General features: G+C 37.7%; 1 protein-coding gene across 1 annotated transcript in view; it reads right to left on the bottom strand.

Annotated features, from left to right (window-relative positions):
- The window catches only part of FGF2 (fibroblast growth factor 2), a 68,053-nt gene extending 56,599 nt beyond the window's left edge, over positions 1-11,454 (bottom strand). The window contains 1 exon segment of the mRNA XM_029234724.1: positions 11,406-11,454. Within this exon segment, the coding sequence (XP_029090557.1) occupies positions 11,406-11,454 (49 nt within the window).
- Between the last annotated feature and the right edge of the window lie 10,305 nt (positions 11,455-21,759).

The following is a 21,759-nucleotide window of genomic DNA, read 5'->3' as shown; positions in this document are numbered from 1 at the left end:
CTGTGGGGTCTCTGTACCTTTGTCTTTGAGCAACTTTACAACTCTTGTAAGTTGCAGATAACTGTCATGGACTGAATTGTGTCCCCCCTCCCCCAGATTCCTATGTTGAAGTTCTAACCTTCAGTGTGACTGTATTTGGAGATGGGGCCTTTTAAGTAGGTAATTAAGGTTAAATGAAGTCACAAGGGTGGGTTCTTATAATGGAGTAATTAGGTAAGAAATGAAATAAAAGGATCCAGTTTGCCAAGGAAGAAGTAAATCTATCTGTATTTGCAGAGTACACAATCTTATATATAGAAAACCCTGAAGAATACACACACACAAACATAGACACACACACAACTATCTGAGGTAATAAATGACTTCAGCAAGGTTGCAGGATACAAGATCAGTACATTAAAATCAGTTGTATTTCTTAACACTAGTAAAGAACAATCCAAAAATGAAATTAAGGAAACAATTCCATTTACAATAGCATCTAAATAAATAAAATATTTAGGAATAAATTTAACCAAAGAAGTTCAAGACTTGTATACCAAAAACTACAAAACATTATTTGGAAGAAATTAAATAAGATGTAAATAAATGGGAAGACATCTGTATTCACGGATTGAAAGACAATATTGTTAAGATGGTAATACTCAAATTGATCTACAGCTTCAATGCATTCTCTGTCAAAATTCCAACTTCCTTTTTTGAAGAAATTGACAAGCCACTTATGAAACTGATATGGACAAGTGAAGGACTGAGAATAGCCAAAACAGTCGTGAACAAGCAGAACAGAGTTGGAGGACTTGATTTCAAAACTTTCTACAAAGCTACAATGTATAGGACAGTGTGATACAGGATTAAGGGTAGACATATAAATCAATGCAATAGAATTGAGAGTCAAAAAATAAACTCTGACATTTATGATCAACTGATTTTCAACAAGGATGCCAAAACCATTCAATGGGGAAAGAAGAGTCTTTCCAACAAAGGTGTTGGGACTAGATATTCACATGAAAAGAATTAATTTGGACCCCTGCCTCACACTATATTTTAAAAAATTAACTAACTCAACATAGATCATAGACTTAAATGTAAAACTATGAACACTCTTAGATGAAAACATAGGTATAAATCTTTGTGACCTTGGATTAGGCAATGGTTTCTTAGATATGGCACTAAAGACACAAGCAACAATAGATAAATTGTACTTCATCCAAATTAGAAAGTTTTGTGTATCAAATCAGACTTTAGAGAAAATGAAAGGTATCCAGAGAATGGGAGAAAATTTTGCAAACCATATATATGATGAGAGTCTAGTCTCCAAAATATATAAAGAACTGTTACAACTCAACAGTAAAAAGACAACCCAATTTAAAAGTGGACAAAGTATTTGAATAGACATTTCCCCAAAGAATCTACAAAAATAGCCAGTAAGTATGTGAGAAGATTTTCAAGATAGTCATTAGTAAAATGTAAATCAAAACCACAATGAGTTATCACTTCACACCCACTAAAATAGCTATAATAAAAAACAAACAAACAAAAAACAGAAAATAACAAGGGCTGTCAAGGGTGTGGAATAATTGGAACCTTCATACAATGCTGGTGGGAACATAAATATAGAGAAGAGTCTGGCAGCTCCTCAAAAAATTAAACACAGAGTCACCGTATGACCTAGCAATTGCATTCATATACATATATGAAATGAAAACTGTGTTCACACAAAAGCACGTCAATGAATGTTCGTAGCAGCATTATTCATAATAGCCAAAAAGTGGAAACTACCCAAATGTCTATCAATTGACAAATGGATAAACAAAATTTGGTATATCCATACAACGGAATATTATTTGACTCTAAAAACAAATGATACATGCTAAAACATGGATGAACCTTGTTACAGTGGAATCAGAAAAGCCAGAAAGAAGAGCATGATTCCATGTATACAAAATGTCAAGAAGAGACCAAAATCCACAGAAATACAAAGTAGATAAAGGGGCTGCCAAGGGCTGGGAGAAGAGGGGGCTGGGGAGTGACTGCTAGCGGGTGTAGGGTGTTTTTGGAGTGACGAAAAAGCTCTGCAGTTAGATAGTGGTAATGGTTGCACCACTTTGTGAATATACTAAAAAACCAGTAAATTGTACACTTAAAAATGGTGAATTTTATGGCATGTGAATTATCTTAGAAAAAAATAAAGAAATGCATGTTGAAATAAAAATGAAAATTTTCTCCTATATAGTCGAGAGAAAAAAAGAAATGATATCACCCCAGGTTGTCAAGGACAGGGTGAACTGGAAACTTCATGAGCTGCCAGATGGAGGATAAATTATTGTAGCATTTTGAAAAGGCAGTTTAAAAGTGTGTGCATCAAGTCCTTAAATTTTTTTTCTTAGCAGGTTTTTTTTTTTTTCACCCTACCACCTGGCATGTAGGATCTTAGTTCCCCAACAGGGATCAAAACCGTGCCCCCGGCATTGGAAGTGCAGAGTCTTAACCACTGGACCTTCAAGGGAAGTTCCAAGTCCTTAAATTTTTGAAATTAAATATCATTTAGGCCAACAGTTTTGGTGCAAGAAATTTACTCTAAAGAAAAAAATCACAGACACGTACATTTAGCAACCTTGGTGCTTATTACAACATTGATTATAATAAGGAAAAAATGAAGGATAATCCAAACAATTAAAGGTGAACAAATTAATTTAAATAAATCATGTCATAGTCATAGAAACCAATGTGTTCCATGTAGCCACACAGACAGCTTTGTAGGAGAATTCATAACATGGAAAAATACTTGCAATATACATATTGTTAATTGAAAGTAGTTTACAAAACTATAGAATAATATCCCATTTGTTATATACTCCCAAACCCATATTAGAATGAGATATGTTTAAATGTTAGTACTGATACCTTGGATGGTCAAATTATTTTTATTTTATAAAAATAACCTCTGGCTACTCACTATTACATAAAACTTATTATCTAAAATTGTATCTTGTTTATTTGTTTCCTTATATTATCTGTCCCCTCACTTCAATAGAATACAAAGTCCCTTAAAGGAGAGATCTTTCTGCCCTAAACATTGCTGCATCCTTGGACCTAGTGGCACTAAGCAGTCTGAACAAATATATATATATTTTAAATGAACACATGCACTAATTTCATTTTAGAAAGTTGTTTTTGAAAACCAAACTCCTCATCTACATTATGTATGGGTGTGGACAATGACTCTAAATGTTAACCGTTTTTGAATGAAATCACACCAAGCCCATTTCCTTATGAAAGCTTACTAAAATATACAAATTACTGACTTCTAAAGCCTGGTACATCAGAAGTCATCTAATCAGTTCTCGAGTCATCATTATGACCATCAGCTGTGGTATAATAGAGTGAGCACCTCTATCTCCACGAGACGTAAAGAAAGGTTACTGTTTATCTTCCATGCCCAGGTGGCAGATTCTGGTCTCACCCAGAATAATGATCTGTGCTTTATGTGGATTTTGTGTCCTTGATTTTTAAAAACGGATAAATAAACAAGGAACACACCGAAGTTCCTGAAATAGCCAAGGCTTAATTACGTCACCTTCGGTCAGCTTATTTTTAAATAGTGTATTGTCACTCTACATAGACAGTCAAGCTACAATCATGCACTATTTTCAGATGTCTGTGACCATATTAATCAAGTGACCAGTCTCCTCTCATAGGCTTTGATTTTGCCTTCCCAAGATCAACTCCTAAATTCAGAAAAGTAAAAACTTCATGATGTCTTTTACCTTTAAATTATCTTGGGCTTCCCTGAGGGCCACTGGACAACCACAAGGACTTGTTCTTTTACCTTTGAAAAGAGAGGGATGCTAGAAGTAACTAGGTTTATTCATATGTTCTATGTTTTTTAATTAGCTCAACACTATAGTAAGAGTTGGATGAAAAAAGCTATTGAATCAGAGGAGCTCAGCCTTCCTTATATTAATTTCATTCAAATAAATTGTTGTTAATAATAAATATTATTTCAAAGATAGCCCCTTACAGAAAGACCCTGCTATTCCTTATCTTCTGTGTGGTCTGCTCAGATTAGAGAGATTCGAATATCATTGTCCATTTGTTCTTATTTGACATTAGTGTAAAGGGGACATCCTGACCGTCAATTCAAGGCACTTTTTTTTTTTTAATGTGCAAAAACTAGCAGAAAAAAACCCCTGTCATCTTAAAACAACTGTGTAAGAAGCAGGAACCTGAATTTACCTTTGGGACAGACTGCTCCTTGGTTTGGGGAAAGCTATATGAACAAACCTTTCAATTATATAAATTTAACACAAGTATCCACCACTAGTGCTGTCCCCCTCCCTGCTCTAAACCCAAGTCAAATGATAAATGACAGGGCCTCCCTGGTGGCGCAGTGGTTGAGAGTCCGCCTGCCGATGCAGGGGACGCGGGTTCATGCCCCGGTCTGGGAAGATCCCACATGCTGCGGAGTGGCTGGGCCCGTGAGCCATGGCCGCTGAGCCTGCGCGTCCGGAACGGGAGAGGCCACAACAGTGAGAGGCCTGCGTACCACAGAAAAAAAAAAAAAAAAAAAGATAAATGACAAACTGGGAAATTATGCAGTATCTGTGACATCAAAGTTAAACTAAAAAACAAAGACCTTAAATATCAGTGAGAAACGACTCACTGGCAAAAGAACATGAACAAGTAGTTCATAGAAAAAGAAATATAAATAAAATATATAGATTAATACATAATATTTCCATAAAGAAGCCTTTTAAAATATATAAACAAAATATAAAACATTCGAGGGAAAGGAATACATTGTTTTATTTCTCAGATGGGTACAGTCAAAAAGTTTAACATATAGGATTAGAGAGTTGAAGGAAACAGGTACTCTCTTTCACTGCCGGTTGGAGATCGATCAGCAATAGCATTCAATATTTGAAATAAGTGTATCTTTTAATTCAGCAATTTCTTGTCTAGGAATTTATCCTACAGACATATTCACACACATGCACAAAGATGTGTGAACATATATACTTCAGCTTTGCTTGTGGTTGCAAAAGACTGGAAATAAACAATAAAATGGTCTTCATTAGAGGCTTATGAAAGAAACTATGTGGAGTCATTCATTTAATGTTTTTTGAGAGCCCATCATTGCCAGATGCAATTTATAAAGAACTATTGCAGTTTTTTTTTTAATGAAGTCAATCTATATACATGGCTGTGGAATGATCTAGGTATACTGAAAAAGTAGAAAATAAGTGAAAAATGTAAGGCATATTGCAATGTGTTTAGCATGCTTCCATTTTCATGAAGGGAAAACATGCATATGCCTGCAATATATTGGGTTGGCAAAAAAATGCCTTTGGTTTTTAAAACCAAAAGACAACATTTTTCATTTTCACCAAGAACTTGATTGAACAACATATTCACCCTTTTGTTCCACTACCTTCTGCCATTTTTCAGGCAACTTCATAGTTCCATCTTCCCAAAACTTTTTATCTTTTTGAGCAGAGAATTGTTCTAGGTGCCTTTTACAGTCTTCCAGGGAATTGAAATTTTTTCCACTAAGAGAATTTTGTGAAGACTGAAATCAATGGAAATCCGAAGGTGCAGTGTCTGGTGAATACAGAAGATGAATCAGAACTTCCCAGCCGAGCTCTAACAGCTTTTGCCTGGTCATCAAAGAGACATGTGGTCTTGCGTTATCCTGATGGAGGATTATCCATTTTCTGTTGACTAATTCCGGATACTATTCATCGAGTACTGCTTTCAGTTGATCTAATTGGGAGCAGTACTTGCTGGAATTAATCGTTTGGTTTTCCGGAAGGAGCTCATAATAGAGGACTCCCTTCCAATCCCACCATATACATAACATCACCTTCTTTGGATGAAGACCAGCCTTTAGTGTGGTTGGTGGTTGTTCATTTCACTTGCCCCATGATCTCTTCCGTTCCACATTATTGGACAGTATCCACTTTTCATTGCCCATCACAATTTGTTTTCAAAATGGAACGTTTTCGTTATGTAGATTATGTATGTAGAGAACTGTATGCGGAAATACAGTCAAGAAGGCTTTTTTCGCTTAACTTATGAGGAACCCAAATATCAAAGTGATTCACATGACCAACCTAGTGCAAATGATTTCAACATTTGATGTGGATATTTTGAGTATGTCAGCTATCTCCCGCGTGGTGTAACACTGATTATTCTCAGTTAATGTCTCAACTTGATCACTATCAACTTCAACTGGTCTACCAGACTGTGGAGCATCGTCCAGTGAGAAATCTCCAGCAAACCAGTTTTGACACATTCAATCAGTCACAGCACCTTCTCCATACACTGCACAAATCTTTTTTTGCGTTTCAGTTGCGTTTTAACCTTTCTCGGAATTAGAAAGCATAATATGCCGAAAATGTTGCTTTTTTCTTCCAACTTCAATATTAAAAGGGCTACACAAAAATTCACCAATATTGATAATTTTTTTTTTAAATACACGCTGATACGACAGCTGTCACAATACAATCTAACAAAATTGTTTCGAATGAAGTTAAAGACAACTAAGTGCTACTAGAGGCATCTTACGGAAAAAAACGAATGAACATTTTGGCCAACCCGATACGTGCTTTTATAGACAGAGTATTTCAGGAGTGTCTGCCTCTGGGGACTGGAATCTGCAGTTAAAGGAAGACTTCTCATTGTACTGTTTTTGTACTACTTGATTTTTTTAAACCATATGCATGTACTAATTTTTCCTACTTATTTGAAAACATATGTAATGAGAAAAATATAATAATTTGAGGTAAAATTCCTCAATAAAAACCAGAAAGTAAATGCAGAGTGTCCATGAAGTAAAGATGCCCTGTGTCGTCTCTGGCATGTCCTGTAGGATTCCAGGGACAGCTCTCTGCTGACTTCTGCACTCCATCTTATCCTCCCTGTTGGAAAGTGGCTGCAGTTGTATTTTGAGAGATCTTTGTAAGTATCCCTTCATCCACTTATTGCCTCGCTCCTCAAAGTTGGACTCTGAGGTATTTTAATTTTCAGTTCCATTATAAGAGATAAAACCAAAATTCATACTGAATATGAAGGGATGAGGGCCCAGAAATAGGCCACATCACGGAACAGGAGAGAGCATGGATTGATTTGCTGCCCATTCCCCAAATGTCCACAAGGACACGTTGAGAATCTTCCAGTGAGAAGATGTTCCTGGACTTTCTCAGGCAGCTAATGTCTTATAATTGGTTTCTTATTTCTTCATTTACCATTTCTATAAAATGAAGGAGTATTTTTTTAATGTGAGCTTAAGGATGTTTTCCTTTTAAACATTTTTATTGACACCTTGAATTAGGTTTCTTTTCATTCTTTTCATTGTTGGGTTTTAACCGGTTAAAAATTAACTTTGTACAATAATACAAAGTTATACAATATCTCTGTGAAAAATGACAGCATTACAGATAATGGTGAGAGTATCCTTTGGACTCCACCCCCAATCCCAGTCACTTCCTTCTTCTTCCCAGATAAAACCATTTTTCTCAGTTTGGGGTGTATCACTTCAGATTTTTCTTTGTGTATTTACATGCATATGTGTACCATAGAAAAGATACAGTGTTGTTTAGTATGACTGTATGTATCTTTACATAAATGGTATCACGTTTCCCTAACTTTCAGTAACTTGTGTTTTCGCTCAGTGTATGTCTTAGAATTCTTTCCATGATAATTAAACATGGATCTACCTTGTTCATTTTAATGGCTACAGAGTATTCCAGAGTCCTTAATTATTTCCTGACTGATGTACATTTAGGTTTTACACAAGTCTTGGCCACTACAAACAGTGCTGCGATGACCATCTTTGTACGTATCTCCATGTGCATATATTTAACTTTTTCTCCAGAGTTACCTAGCGATGGATTTATTGGGTTCCTGCATTTTCAACTTTAATTTTAAAATACATTGCCAAATTCACCTCCAAAGTAACTGTACTGTGTTACATTCTGACCAGTGAACAGCGCTCGTGCCTTCACAGAGGTGCCATTCTTGCTAAAGTTTTAGCATCATAAAGCTGGAAATGCTAATTAGTAGTACAGATGATAAAATTAAAACTTAAAAGCCTTTCTACAACTTAGAAGGGTTAAGATAAAATTAGTAGATATAGTAAAGTTCTGCTTCTAAGTTTAAAAAAAGAATAAATTGAGCAAGTATAGCATGGCAGAATCTGGCTTAGAAAAAAGTCACGTAAAAAATATCACATGGAAGTTAAAAATTCAATGGCCTAATCCCAGGCCTACAATCCCCGTGTAAATCTATACCTCTGATTGTCCATGATTTGAAAATAAAGGTCATCATTGCTGTTGGTATACTGAAAAAAGAAACAGAAAAGATCACATGATTAGTAGAAACCAATAGGGTAAATAATTGCCCCCAAAACTACCATAACTGGGCTTCATTAATAGATGTTTAGTGAGCAGATAAGAGGGTACAATTTCTCTGAACTTTGAATACATCACATATGGAACATTAATATCTTTTTTTTTTTTTTTTTGCGGGATGCGGGCCTTTCACTGTTGTGGCCTCTCCCGTTGCGGAGCACAGGCTCCGGACGCGCAGGCTCAGCGGCCACGGCTCACGGGCCCAGCCGCTCCGCGGCATATTGGATCTTCCCAGACCGGGGCACGAACCCGTGTCCCCTGCATCGGCAGGCAGACTCTCAACCCCTGCGCCACCAGGGAAGCCCTGGAACATTAATATCTTAAGGGGACATTGACAAGACAGAGTTTTCAAGATAGGGTAACACTGATTACCATAATCATGCAAATTCCCACGTTTCATCAGGTTCTTTTATGCAAAGGCTGAATGAAAGTTCATTACAGCAAGAAGCTGCAGAAACACTCTTCCTTCAGTTCTCCAAAGAGAGTTTCTACTTATTATGGACTCTTTGTCAGCCTTTCTAGACACAGGAGAATGGACCACCATAGGGCTTCCATCTCTACAGTTCTAAGATTCTTTATCTTTTCTTGGATATACTTCTGTTTTCCCAGAAATGTTCCCAGACATCAGTAGCTTTAACCTGACTACATATGGTAATGTGTACCAAATTTAGAAATATTTTAAACTCCAATCCACCCAAACTGGCTAACTATAGCCAGTGTTTATTTATGTTCAGAGGAGAGGATTGAATATTTTTCTCTTTCATCTCAGAGGAAGCATCAGCTTTATCATAGTCCAATTTACTATATCTTCAGCCAAAACTATGACTTTCTTTGTAACTCTTCAGCCAATGACCTCAAGACTGACCTACAGCAGTCATCTCCCTGGGGATGAAAAAGGTTATTTAAACACTTCAGTCCCTAGTCATTAGGAGAATACAAAAGTTCATTTCAAATTAGTGTTAAGGTTAAGTTCTTCTCACAAAAGTAATACAGAAAGGAGTAGTGATTAAAAAAAAAAACAAAAAAACTGGAACCAGTGTTGACTAGACTTGAAATTTTCAAGTGTTCTCTCAATATTCCTTCTATGATCGGAAAATGCATTTCATTAATTTAAACTCTCCAAAACAATGTGCTGTCTGAAAAACTAACATTCTGACCAGTAGTTAACTAATAGAATAATGAAGTTATTTTAAAGATTCTATTTAAAACCATTGCAGTTCAAACAGGCTGAGATAAAGTTAATGTTTTCACTATCCATGTAAAAGGCAAACATAGTTAGAAAAACAATCAATAATATTATTATAAGGACAACTATTTAAAAACTTTAGCATTATGTATATGTACGAACAGCAAATGAGTACTAATTTCCAATTTTTCCTGTTTATTTATTATAGAGCATCTGGACATCTCTCTACCTTACATGTCTATTTAGAAAAACAATTTGAGGGGGCTTGCCTATTAAAAGACAGAAGAGCTTAAAATTATAAAAATGAGCAACACATGTCACTTAAAAGGACAGTACTAATTGTACCAGGAGCTGGATCTTTACATTAATCGATCACTGAATTTAGCTCTAATCTTCCTGGCAGACAAGGCAATAAGAGAAATAAGTTGTGTTCTAAAATGTGTGCTATTTGATAAGAGCTCACAGAAAAGTTAACTCTTTCCTGGCATCAATTCTCTTAGAAACCTGTTAAGTGGCTCTTTATAAAGGGAGCAGTAAGTAACGTAAGGGCCAATATTTTGAACTGTAATTTCACCAAAGATTAAGAAAATATTCTTCAGATTGCCTTAATAAAGCCAAGTTCATCATTCAGTTGTAACTTGGTGAAAGCATTTCTGTAGAGGATTTTAAAAATGTATTTCAGAAACACTGTATTCTGTTGATCTAATTTAATACAAGAACAGATTTTATGTAATTAGGAAGAACAGTTGAATAATACACTCCTTAGGTCTTCTCTCTCAAATATCAGTTACCCCATGCCCAATTATATACTTATTACTATTATTATTTCTTACAACTACAAGAATGTTCATGAAGATAAAAGCACAAAGAAGAAAGTATTGCTGTAATATCCCTAGCCAGCAATTATAATGCTAACATTTTCTGGTGTATCCTTCATAGATGATGGATAAGGATAGAGATCTATAAATAGTTTAGTTTTTACCAAATTGGGTCATACTGGACACATTTTTATAACATTTTCCATTAACCAGTATATTATGAACATTTCTACATGTTATTAAGTATTTTTCTATAGCTTTATTCTTAATGCCATTGTATGATTGCATTGCATGGATATACAATAATTTACTTAATCCACTGCTTGTGGACATTTAGGTAGTTCTCACTGTTTAAATTATATCTTACTGTATAATTCTAATTACTTTCTTAGGACTAATTCTTTGCTCTTAGGTCCTTTTGATTTCCCTTTCATGGGGCTCATTGCACTTGTAATTATTTGTGTAATGTCTATTCACTCACTGATAGAATATAATTTCCAGCCCTTGATATAGAAGACACTCAATAAATAAATACTTTTGATTAAATAAATGAATGTTTTAAGACTTTGGGGTACATTTTATCAAGTTTGTTTGAAAAAGTTGTGTCAGTTTACACTTTTCCTGAAAGCATGATAAGAGACCCTCTTTTTTCCATATTCACTTTGGGTATCATCTCGGGCATCACCTTGATGTGCAAAAAATGTCAGTTCACTAAATTACTGTTTTAATTTAGATTTTTAAATTTTTTCATAAGTTTGGCAAGTGCTAAGGAAAGGTCATTTCAATGTTATCTGGAAAGTGCCTAAAATACCAGTGTTCAAAGCAACACTCTCTGGTCTAAGTTACCAGATTCACAGACAATAACTTCAGGCTATAAATATTCAGAATTTTGACTTTTAGTCTGGAAAGGAAAGATTTTTATCTGCACAGAGGTGGACCATAGGGGTTCCTATGAGCCTGACATTTGGGGAAAGAGACAGGAAAAGCCAGTACCTGTACCTTTTAATTGTTCTTTTCTCCTCATCACATTTTCATACGACATGGATTTTTAAAGGAACAAAAGATCAAATATTCATTGACCATTTTTCTTGGTCAATTATTATATTAATTAAAATTTTTTTTTCCTCTTAATGTGTTCACTTCTCTCCCCCATTTCCTGATACACTTTGAATAAATCCCACTGTGCAATCATATCCACCTCACCGGTGTTAAGTACTGTTAGTGACATCAGTGTGTAGGCTGCAAAAAATAACTTTTGAGAGGAGCTAGTCATGCAATTTGTGTCGCCCTGTCTTCACTTAAAGCCATCACATTAAAAACAAAACCAAAATAAAAGAAAAAAAACCCCAAAAAATTACCTCACTCATCCTGAGCAAAATGACACAGATTTCTTCATTTTGCAGTTGCTGAGGGTGTCAATTCTCTTGAGAGTCTACGATCTAATTCACACCCATAAATCACGGGTCATGGCTTCTGATGGGTGATGGCGTCAGTGTCTAGGGTCAGCTCATTCTGATATTTCCAGAAGATGTTCTGGTATAATGATAAAACTTTCAAAGAGTAAATGGAAGTTGATACTTCAAGACAGCTGCTTGCAAGTGTACTTTCAACATCATTGTTCACACATAAAATGAAAAGGGAGGATACTAGCAATTTACGGCACCGAAACTGAACTCTTTAAGAGACACAGTAAAAAGAAAGACCATGTGTTCAAGGCATTGATATCATATAGTTGAGATAGGTTGTCTTGCACAGGATATGTCAGTAAGACCTGTTACTGCCCAAACCTCAAGCAGACCCTCAGTTTTCTCAGGGAATTCTACCATATTGCCTTGGTTGCTTAACACTTTCAACCACTGAGACCATTTCACACTTCTCCTTTTATCTTAAACTTCCAACAAACCCCATTTTTAGTTGACTCCTCCTTTTGCTTCTTATTTCACTGAAGGTAATGGAATCAATCAGAATAGAATTCCCTCAACTTCCCACCATCAAACAGCCAACCTACTTGTATCTGCTCCCATGTACTCTATGTGGCCCTTGACCTGCCCCTTGCCCACTTCCACCTGAGTGTGGGCTCACATTTCCTCTCCCTTGCTGAAGGGTTTTTCCCCAGCATTAGTTTTGCTCCTTCCCAGTAGATCATAAAAATATGATCAGCATAAAAATATGTAGCTCTTTCCCTAACTTCATAAAAGTCCCTCCCTTCCCATGGCCCAGACCTTTCCAGGTACCACCCCATTTTCTGCTTCCGTCTAAAGCAAAATTCCTCAAGGGTTGTCTAATTGTTGCTTCTTCTGCTTCCACCCATTTGTTTCTCTGTTTTGAGCCTTTGATTTCATTTATTGCTTAAGCAACTGTATGACAACAGAAGTGATGACTGCAAAGAAGACTTCATCCACATTCCACTAGCCTAAGACATCAGTTCTTGTTTTATTTGTGCTTGCTTTTTGTATTTGCTCACTGGTGTATGCCCTTTTTTACACTGTTCCAATCATAGACTAGGAATATTTTTTTTATGCTACTCTCCTTGCTTAACAGTATAATTTCTTATCTTGCTACCCAATTTAAAGAATTCTTATTTTAAGAATTAAATTTCATCTAGTTGATATGTGTATAATTCATTTCACCATCCACTATTTTGGGCCATTTAGATGGTATTTTACCATTGTTACAAATACTGCTTTGGTTAAGCACTTCATGTACCTAATTTACCAGTAGCCTTTGTATGAATTGTTTGTCCATGTAGATTGTAGAGAAGTCATTTAAAATGTGGTATAACTATCCAATGATATAGTGGCTGGTATTCTATCTACTATGGAAAAAGTATAAGATCCTCCGTAATATCATGTCACATCAAGTTGGACTTGGGATGGGAGGACGGTTGCCTCATCTTCTTCCTGGTTACACTTCACCACTGTTCTTTCAAGCCCTGATGGCATGGGTCATTCAGTGGCCATCTTCAAGGTTCTCCAGGCCAGAAGTAGATACAGTGTCCATGTTCTGGTATGCCCCATACTTCAGGAGATCACATTGCTCTCCCAAGAACTCTCTGTATGCATTACTTTGGTGGCATCACCTGACCAGACCTGTGTGTTCTGCAACTCAGCAAGCATCTAGCCAAGGAACTGGACACAAGTCACCTCATTTACAATCTCTGTGCACCTCCTCAAGTGCTTCTCTCCAGGAATATTGTTTTCCTTAAGGCCTAAACATCACTTTTCCCCATCCCCAAATCTTTCTTTACGTAGACTAGGGAGAGGAGGGTACTGGCTGCTGTGCCCATTAGTAAGTCCTGCAGGGATATTCTGGCAGCTTGACTTCCAGATAGTTCTCTTATGGGAGAACATTTGTCTCCATCTGCTCCCCAGCGTTGGGTCTAGCATAAATCTCACAACTTCTGGATAATAGGAAAATCCTATTAACATCCTATTACTATTACGTACCTTTCCTTTCTTCGAAGTTTTCCTTGCTGCTTTAATTTTGGTGTAGAGCTTGTCAACAGTACGTGTGGCAAGTATCTTGTCTGCTTGCTCCTCTGGACCCACCATTCACCCTTCTGGTCCCTGCAAAAGGGCTGACTTGTAGGGACCACACCAACTTCTTCCCTTGCTCTCTGGCTAAATCAAGGGAGGGAGACTGAAGTTAATTCTTGACTCCTTCCTCTATGACCTTCAACTAAGAGTCACTGCTCCTCTCTGGGTGTCCTACTCTACATGATTCTTTCTTTCCAGGTTCTGGGAATCCTACCCTCCCTTTGTCCTTTTGGGCCTCGGAGTGGGAACAGCCCTGCTGGTGTTCACCCAGTATCGCACTATGCCTTGTACTTCCACTCCCCATGCACACCTTCCAGAGGAGGCCTTTCTCAAATTATCCTGTTTCCAATGTGTCATCTTACTGAGGCCCTGCCTGATACAGAATATAATCCAATTTGATTTTCAAACTCAGTCTGAGAGTTTTTGCCTTTTGATAGGAGAATTTCACAATGGTAGTGAAAATGTATATACTTAATTTTATTTCTTCCACTTTATTGTACATTTGTATACTTTCTTTTCTCTCTTTTCCTCACTCTTATTAGATTGATAAGGTTTCTTTTTATCTTTTTCTCCTCCACTCATAAATTGGATTTCCATTCTGCTACTCATAACTTTCCTGGCTTTAGCAGTTATTTTTATATTTCTATGGATATGTGAAAATTAAATAATGTCCTCCAACTTGCTCATTCCCTACCAGACGTATATTTTTTCAATTTTACTTATAGTTGTCTTCCCAACTGTAATAATTACATCTTTCTATTGATGGATCAAAAAATAAGTAACAACTTTGCCTTCCTACCACACTCTATTATTAGCTTAATGCTTCTCCACTTCTTCCACTGAAATGAAACCTTTAGAACATTTGACTGCCCATACCTTCCCTATTGTTTGCGGTATGTGGGTCTCTCACTGTTGTGGCCTCTCCTGTTGCGGAGCACAGGCTCCGGACGCGCAGGCTCACGGGTCCAGCCTCTCCATGGCATGTGGGATCTTCCCGGACCGGGGCACGAACCTGTGTCCCCTGCGTCGGCAGGCGGATTCTCAACCACTGTGCCACCAGGGAAGCCCAAATCTTGAGCTTGTATGAGATAATTATAGGATTTCAAACCCAGACAGTCATCAAGTTTTTCCTCACAGAATCTCCTGTTTCAAAATTCTTACCAGAGTTTAATCTCCAGTTAACTGTCATATTCCATTTAGATATAATTGTAAATATTATGAAATTCATTGTTCATCAATGTTTCCTGAACTTTTCATCTTCCCTATCATGAGATTTGATTTTCATTTGGTTAGAAAATTTTCTCAGAAAGGTACACAGGTAGGATATTTTCGGAGCCTTTGCAACACTCCAAAACTTCTTTACTTTGCTCTCACATGGGAATGAGAACTTCCCTTGATAGAGGGATATTGCCAGTGGTCTGTAAATATAAATGCAAATTGTCTGATTCAACCAAGGTTACAGATAAGAAGTCTATTACTAGTCTAGTTATCTTTCCATTATCAATTGCCTTTGAAAGTTTTGTTCTTTGTCTAGAAGCCTTGTAAGATTTTCAACTATGATGCCAAATGGTGATTTCCTAAATCCATCATTCCTTCCACATTTATTAGTGAGCATTATATATATACAGTGTTGTATACTGTAAGGAAAAGCTTTTTCTTCTCATTCATTCATTCATTTTTGTATATTAGTATGAACTCACGGTTGCTTAATTTATTCAGTAGGCAATATCTGTTTCTATCGTTGTTTACTGACCCTCAAATTGTCCCGCATTTGCCTAGCCCCTTTAGGCTGGCTTTCAGTTCTTTTGACATATTCTCATCATTCTTTGAACACTTCTGTACTTTCTGGCACACACACTGGAATCAAGTATATCTTCAAAGAGCTTTGGGCTTTTTTTTGTTTTGTTTGTCTGTTTTTCTTTTGTTATTTTTTTGCAGAGAATGGTATTTAGTAACAGATCTGAACAGTAGGTATTCTCAATGTTTTTGCAATGGCATTGCCCTTAGGCTCTCTCAATGGAAAGAGCTAGGGCATATATATCTACACACACACACACACACACACACACACACACACACACACACACACCCCTATATACATATACTATCGAAAACACAAAATGACTGATATATCCAATTCTGATTTTACATACCGCAGGGTTTATTCCAGTTTCCTCCCTTTCCATATTTGTAAATCCTTTTTCTAAGAGGGAGAAGCCTGGACCCCATAACCCCAATATATTTGTTTGTTGGATCAACCCCCAAGGTAATCAGTCTCTTCTCATCCCCACTGCCCCCTGAGTGGGCATCCACTCACCTCGTTCTGCAATCACCCACATGTATGGATGCTGTCCCTATCTTGCATGGGCGCACATGCCACGCCATTGCTACAACCCCACTCCATGCAGAGGCCTTTCTCATCCCTCTTAGGAACCACCTCCTTGCACTGGGCCACTAGCACCCACTCTCCAATGTGGATACTTACTTTTGCTCAATTTCACCTACTGGCTTTAGTACCAAATTATTTAAGCAAGAAAGAATGAAGGAAAGAAGGAAGGAATGAAGGCAGGCATTTAGAAAAAAAAATTATCTATCTATACATATATATGTATGTATATGTATACCTATATTTATATGTATATATTCCAAAACTCCCATCACCATATTTGATGCCCTTTCTTTTATTACTTTATTTTCTTTTTCTTATTACCAAAGCAGGTCATACAAGCAATGTAATACTGATAAGTGTAGGAAAGGAAAAACATTTTCTTCTACCCTCTCAGGTTTTGTATCTGGGAGCCTACAATTAAACTGAGAAAAGACAGATTAATAGGAGAAAAACTGTGTGTTTCTTTGTAGGTGTTAATATTTTCACATGCACAGGGGCTTCAAGATAAAAGTGAAAACCCAAAGAATCCGTTAAACCAGTGGACTCATGTCTGTATCGTTTTTAACAAAGGGTAATAAATTGTGGAGAAGTGAGCAAAGGAAAAGGGGTTTGGGGCCTCTGTGGGTAGTAAACTGTGGAAAGATGACTAGGAAATATATGGGAGACAAAGCTTGTTTAGTTAGGCAGATAAGAGCTATATTTCTCCTCTTCTTGGAGAGGAAAGCACATTTACAAATGGAAATTTATATCACCTTTACGAAGGGAAATTTATGCCCCGGTTTTAGGCAGAAAGGGGGAGGCAAAGAGTTCTTCCTGTATCACCCCTTCTCAATTGCCTTCAGCTCAAAATAATCCTTATGCCAAAGTAGCATATTTTGGGGTGGTATGTTCTGATTCCTTTCACAAGCAAAAAGAAGAAAGTAAAGAGTACTTATAACTGGGCCAGCTGCATGGGCATGTGACCTGTGCAGTCACACAGAGCCCTGCACTCAGAAGGCTCCTGTACTTGGTTCAATGCCCTGCTGTCACCATCCTGAAATTCTTGGCAATTGTTGAACAAGTGTAGGGGAGGGAAAAAAAACGTTCCCTCTACCCTTTTGAGTTCTTGGTTGAGGCCCCCTTGTTAATAAAAAAACAGGTTAACAAGAGAAAAAAACAAACAGAAATTTATTAACATGTATACTTCATGTATATGTGGAAGATACCCAGGGAAAATGAGTAACTCTCCAGATGGCCCAAGACACTACCTTAAATTCCATCTTCTGCTAAAGACAGCGAGAGACCAGTTACAGGAAGTTACCAGGAAAAGCCAGGTAAACAAGGGTAAAATTTGTTATGCAGATTGACGTCTGTGCCTTCTCTATTATTAGTAAGATTCTCTTGTGATTTAGTCAACCTGGGATTCCTGGTACTGAGAGGCACAGAGGTTTCCTTTATAAATGTAAATATCCCTTACAAAAGGGTAACTCCTCTGTTTTAGAGCTTCTGCTGTGTCTGCAGGCTCTCAAAAATAATCAGTTTAAGGTAATAATCCCTGTGCCAAAGAGGCATATTTTGGGGTGGCATATTTTGTTACCCTTCACAAGGGTCCCTGCATTTTCATTTAACTTCCATCATTCCTTTCTAAGAAAGTATGCATGTTTTTATTTTTATATATTTTAAAATGAAATCACAGGTGCATATTACATTATCTACTTTTTTCAGCTGAAAAGTTTGTTTTATATGTCAATATGGTATATGTTCAGCATTGTTTTTAATGCCTGCATAATATTTAATTATATGGATGTACCATTAACTTATTTAACTAATTACTTATTACTGAACATATAGATTATTTCTACCTATTAAACATAGATTATTTCTAGCTTTCTAACATTACATTTGGGTTAATAGGTAGGCTTGGGTTAAAATCCTTCCTGCATCACTTACTAGTTGTATCACCTTAAAACAAATTCATCTATCTGAATTTCAATTTCCTCATCTATAAAATGGGGAAAATAATAGACTCTCATAGTGAAACTAAGTCCCCCTAAAATCGAGTTTCCCTGCTGAGTTTATGACAAACCTCTCTATCTAAAACTTTATTCCCTTTTTTGCCCCATCCCTGTTCCCCTCAGGATTGAGGGGTATCAAAGAAAAGAGGGGATTGAAACCAAGCAGGACTCTGCAGGGCCCTCCCGGGTACAAAAACCCTTGTGCTCCATGTTTTCTTGTTTGTAAAAGAAGGCTTTAGTCTTCTAGACCTTCCCTCAGTTCAAAGAGCAGACTCAAGTAGTTACTAATTAGGAAAGTGAGGGAATTCAGAAACAAAGGAAAAGCAGTCAAGAAACAATAGTTCAGCAATGAAACAGAGTCCTAGTTTCTCAAGAGATACACATAACAATCTGATGCATATCTTTGAGTTGTTTTGTAGAAACAAAGACCTCTGTCCAGGTGAAGAATGGTGACTACATTCTGAGCACAAGCACTAGATCCCAGACCGGTTGGAACCAGAAGGTTGATGATTAAGATTCCTGAAACATCACCTTGTCACGTCACCACCAACCAATCAGAAGAAAGCCCAGGAGCCGTAAATCTCATCCACATGTTGCCTTTAAAAACCCTTGCCTGAAAGCCAATAGGGAGTTCGGGTCTTTTGAGTGTGAGCTGCCCATTTCCCTTGTTTGGTGCCCTGCAAATAAATGCTGTACTTTCCTTCATCACAACCTGGTATCATTAGATTGGTTTTGCTGCGTGGCAGGCAAGCGGACCCAAGTTTGGTTTGGTAACAATAGTTATATTTTTATTTAAGGGTTAAATGAGATACTACATACAAAGCACTTTGTGCCTGGTACATAGTATTTGCTTAATTAACTTTTCCTCAGTTATAAAATGGGAATCCATCTCACAGGGTTTTTGTGATAATTAAATGAGTTATTATAGGTAAAGTGCATATAATAAGTTCTCAGTAAATGTTAATGTGATTATCAACTATAAACCAATTCAGAGATGATTGATAATAAATTATCAATTAAAACCAAAAAGTGAAAAACAAACTCTGTCAGTTATTTATAAACAGACAAAAATACTTTAAAAAAGTTTACAGATGCTTCTTTGACCCAAATATCTGAAACCAAGAGGAATTATGTGCCCAAACCTTAGTTTACTCTGGTAAGTTTCTGGAACACAATGGATAGTTGTACGTTTTATTTAGATTACTGGGCCCATTTTCAATCATGCCACTGTTGAAGAGGGAAAATTTTCCCCTATCCTCTGGGTTCTTTTCGCTGGTATAATAATTAGATTGACCCAACACAGACTAATAGGAGAAAATCAAATTAAATTTTGTGTGTTCAGAGTTCTCATAGATATGGAAACTAAATAAATGACCAGAGCAGGCAGTTTTATACTTTTTAGACAAAGAAACTACACATTTGTGAAGAACTGACAAGACACAGAACTTTGGGCTTAGGGTAGTAAAGTAACAAGTGTTGTTTATACAGCCTTCTGAGCACTGACTTCTCTCTCTCTGGTGATAAGAATGTCTCCCTACCTCCTGGTGCAGGGAGGGTACCTTTCACACGGGGGATTTATTTCCTGCTTTCAGGGAGACAGAGGAGGGTCAGAGTGTCCATCTTGTATTGGCTGTTTCTTAAGTAATTCAAAATAATCAATATGCCACTTTGGCACATTTGGGGGCAGCCTGCCCTAACACCATTAATTCCAGTTTTAAAACCAGAACAATATTCCCTCTTCATCTGTGTTTCCTACAGTGAAGAAAACTAACAGTTTCCTTTTACTCCTTCCATATGACTCTTTTTATCTAGCTCTCAGACATATTTTGGACTAAATTCTTATGTCTTTTAAATTCTTCTCTAGTAGTAGACATTTGGGATGTTTGTTCGTGTATCTGGACCGAGGCCAAATATTCATCGCTGCCTATTTTAAGTATCTTGAACAAATTTAAAGTGGTTTCTCTTCCTATTCTTTTCCATCTTATTCTCCTCTCCAGGGTCCAGATCCTGCAAGTCTGGACATGCCCTTCGAGGTGCAGCCCCAGGCGAGGTGAAGTGATCTAGGGATTTCCCTACCAAGCCTGAAACTGAAACCTCTAAAAACTCATCTTGATTTCTTTCCACATTCCTTTTCATTTGCCTTTCTGGCACAGTCCTCCTTTTTAGAAAACTTCTTATCCCTCCAGAGCCTCTAAGCCTGCTGCACGTTTCCGTGCCTCTGGCCTTGCGGTCCCATCTCGGCTGGTTGTGCCCTCTCTTCTGAAACCCTCCTTGTTTCAAAGGCTCTATTATTTAGTCGGAGGCATCGTTGCCTCAGGGAGGATCAGCATTATTAAGGCAGGAATGTAAAAACAAAGAAAAAATTATTGCTCAGCTTTTGTGTTTCAAGAACAGACTTTTGAAACCCAGAGCTGAGACAATAGTTGTGAAAGAAAAATATATATATATCAGGGCTTTTTGAGGGAGAAAAGGTTTTTTCAGTTACAAAAGGTTAGTTTTCAGTATCAATAAAAAAAATCCCCTAATGAAGTTTAACAGAAAAATTACTTTGTAAATAAAGTAGTTGAAGAACCTACCAGGCCAGAGAGTAGAAAAGTGTTGCCCCAGAAGAAGGGTGGAAAGTGGCTCGGAACACATGGATGGCATGTGGGTCAGAGAAGGCATATGTCCCACTTCCTTAGGGGTTGAAACCTCGGAGGGTAGCTGAAGAGACTACTGACAAGTTTTCAAAATGCCAAGATGGGGAGCCTCCTGTCCTAAGATGGAGCTCTGGGATGGCCGGAAGCCTCATAAGACCCACACAGAGCCTGGTGCAGGCTTACTCACCTTGTTCACCCGGGAAGGTGCAGCGTGCAGTCAGTGCTTCTAGGCCCTGGGAGGGATGACAGGGTTGTGTGTGTGTGTGTGTGTGTGTGTGTGTGTGTGTGTGTGTGTGTGTGTGTGTGTGTGAGAGAGAAAGAGATAGAGAGAGAGAGAGAGAGAGGGAGGGAGAGAGAGGGAGGGAGAGAGGGAGGGAGAGAGGGAGGGAGAGACAGAGAGACAGAGAGACAGAGAGAGACAGAGACAGAGAGAGACAGAGACAGAGAGAGACAGAGAGAGACAGAGACAGAGAGAGAGAGAGAGAGAGAGAGAGGAGAGAGACTGCAGGGCTCTCAGGGGCTACTACAGCACTGACTACACCTGGGGATCAGATGAGTTATCAGATCTCAGTTGATGACGGCCACCTAAAGATCACATGGGATGGCATATCTGTGCGCCACCAGTGTCAGTAAGTGCTGATAAATGGAGACCTCTGGATGACAGAGTGGTAGGAGAACAAGTATCCAGGACACTGGCCGATGCCTAGACACCTTGGAAGCCCCCTCTACTAGACACTGTTGGTCTCCCCCCTCCCCCCTTTATTTGACCAGCACACCACCCTCAGCTGT

Source organism: Monodon monoceros, unplaced genomic scaffold, assembly GCF_005190385.1.
Source record: "Monodon monoceros isolate NGI ecotype Baffin Bay Population unplaced genomic scaffold, NGI_Narwhal_1 Super_Scaffold_20, whole genome shotgun sequence".
In the NCBI taxonomy this organism is placed as follows: domain Eukaryota; kingdom Metazoa; phylum Chordata; class Mammalia; order Artiodactyla; family Monodontidae; genus Monodon; species Monodon monoceros.
The sequence above is the reverse complement of the archived record's forward strand: the minus strand, read 5'-3'. Positions and strand labels throughout refer to the sequence as shown.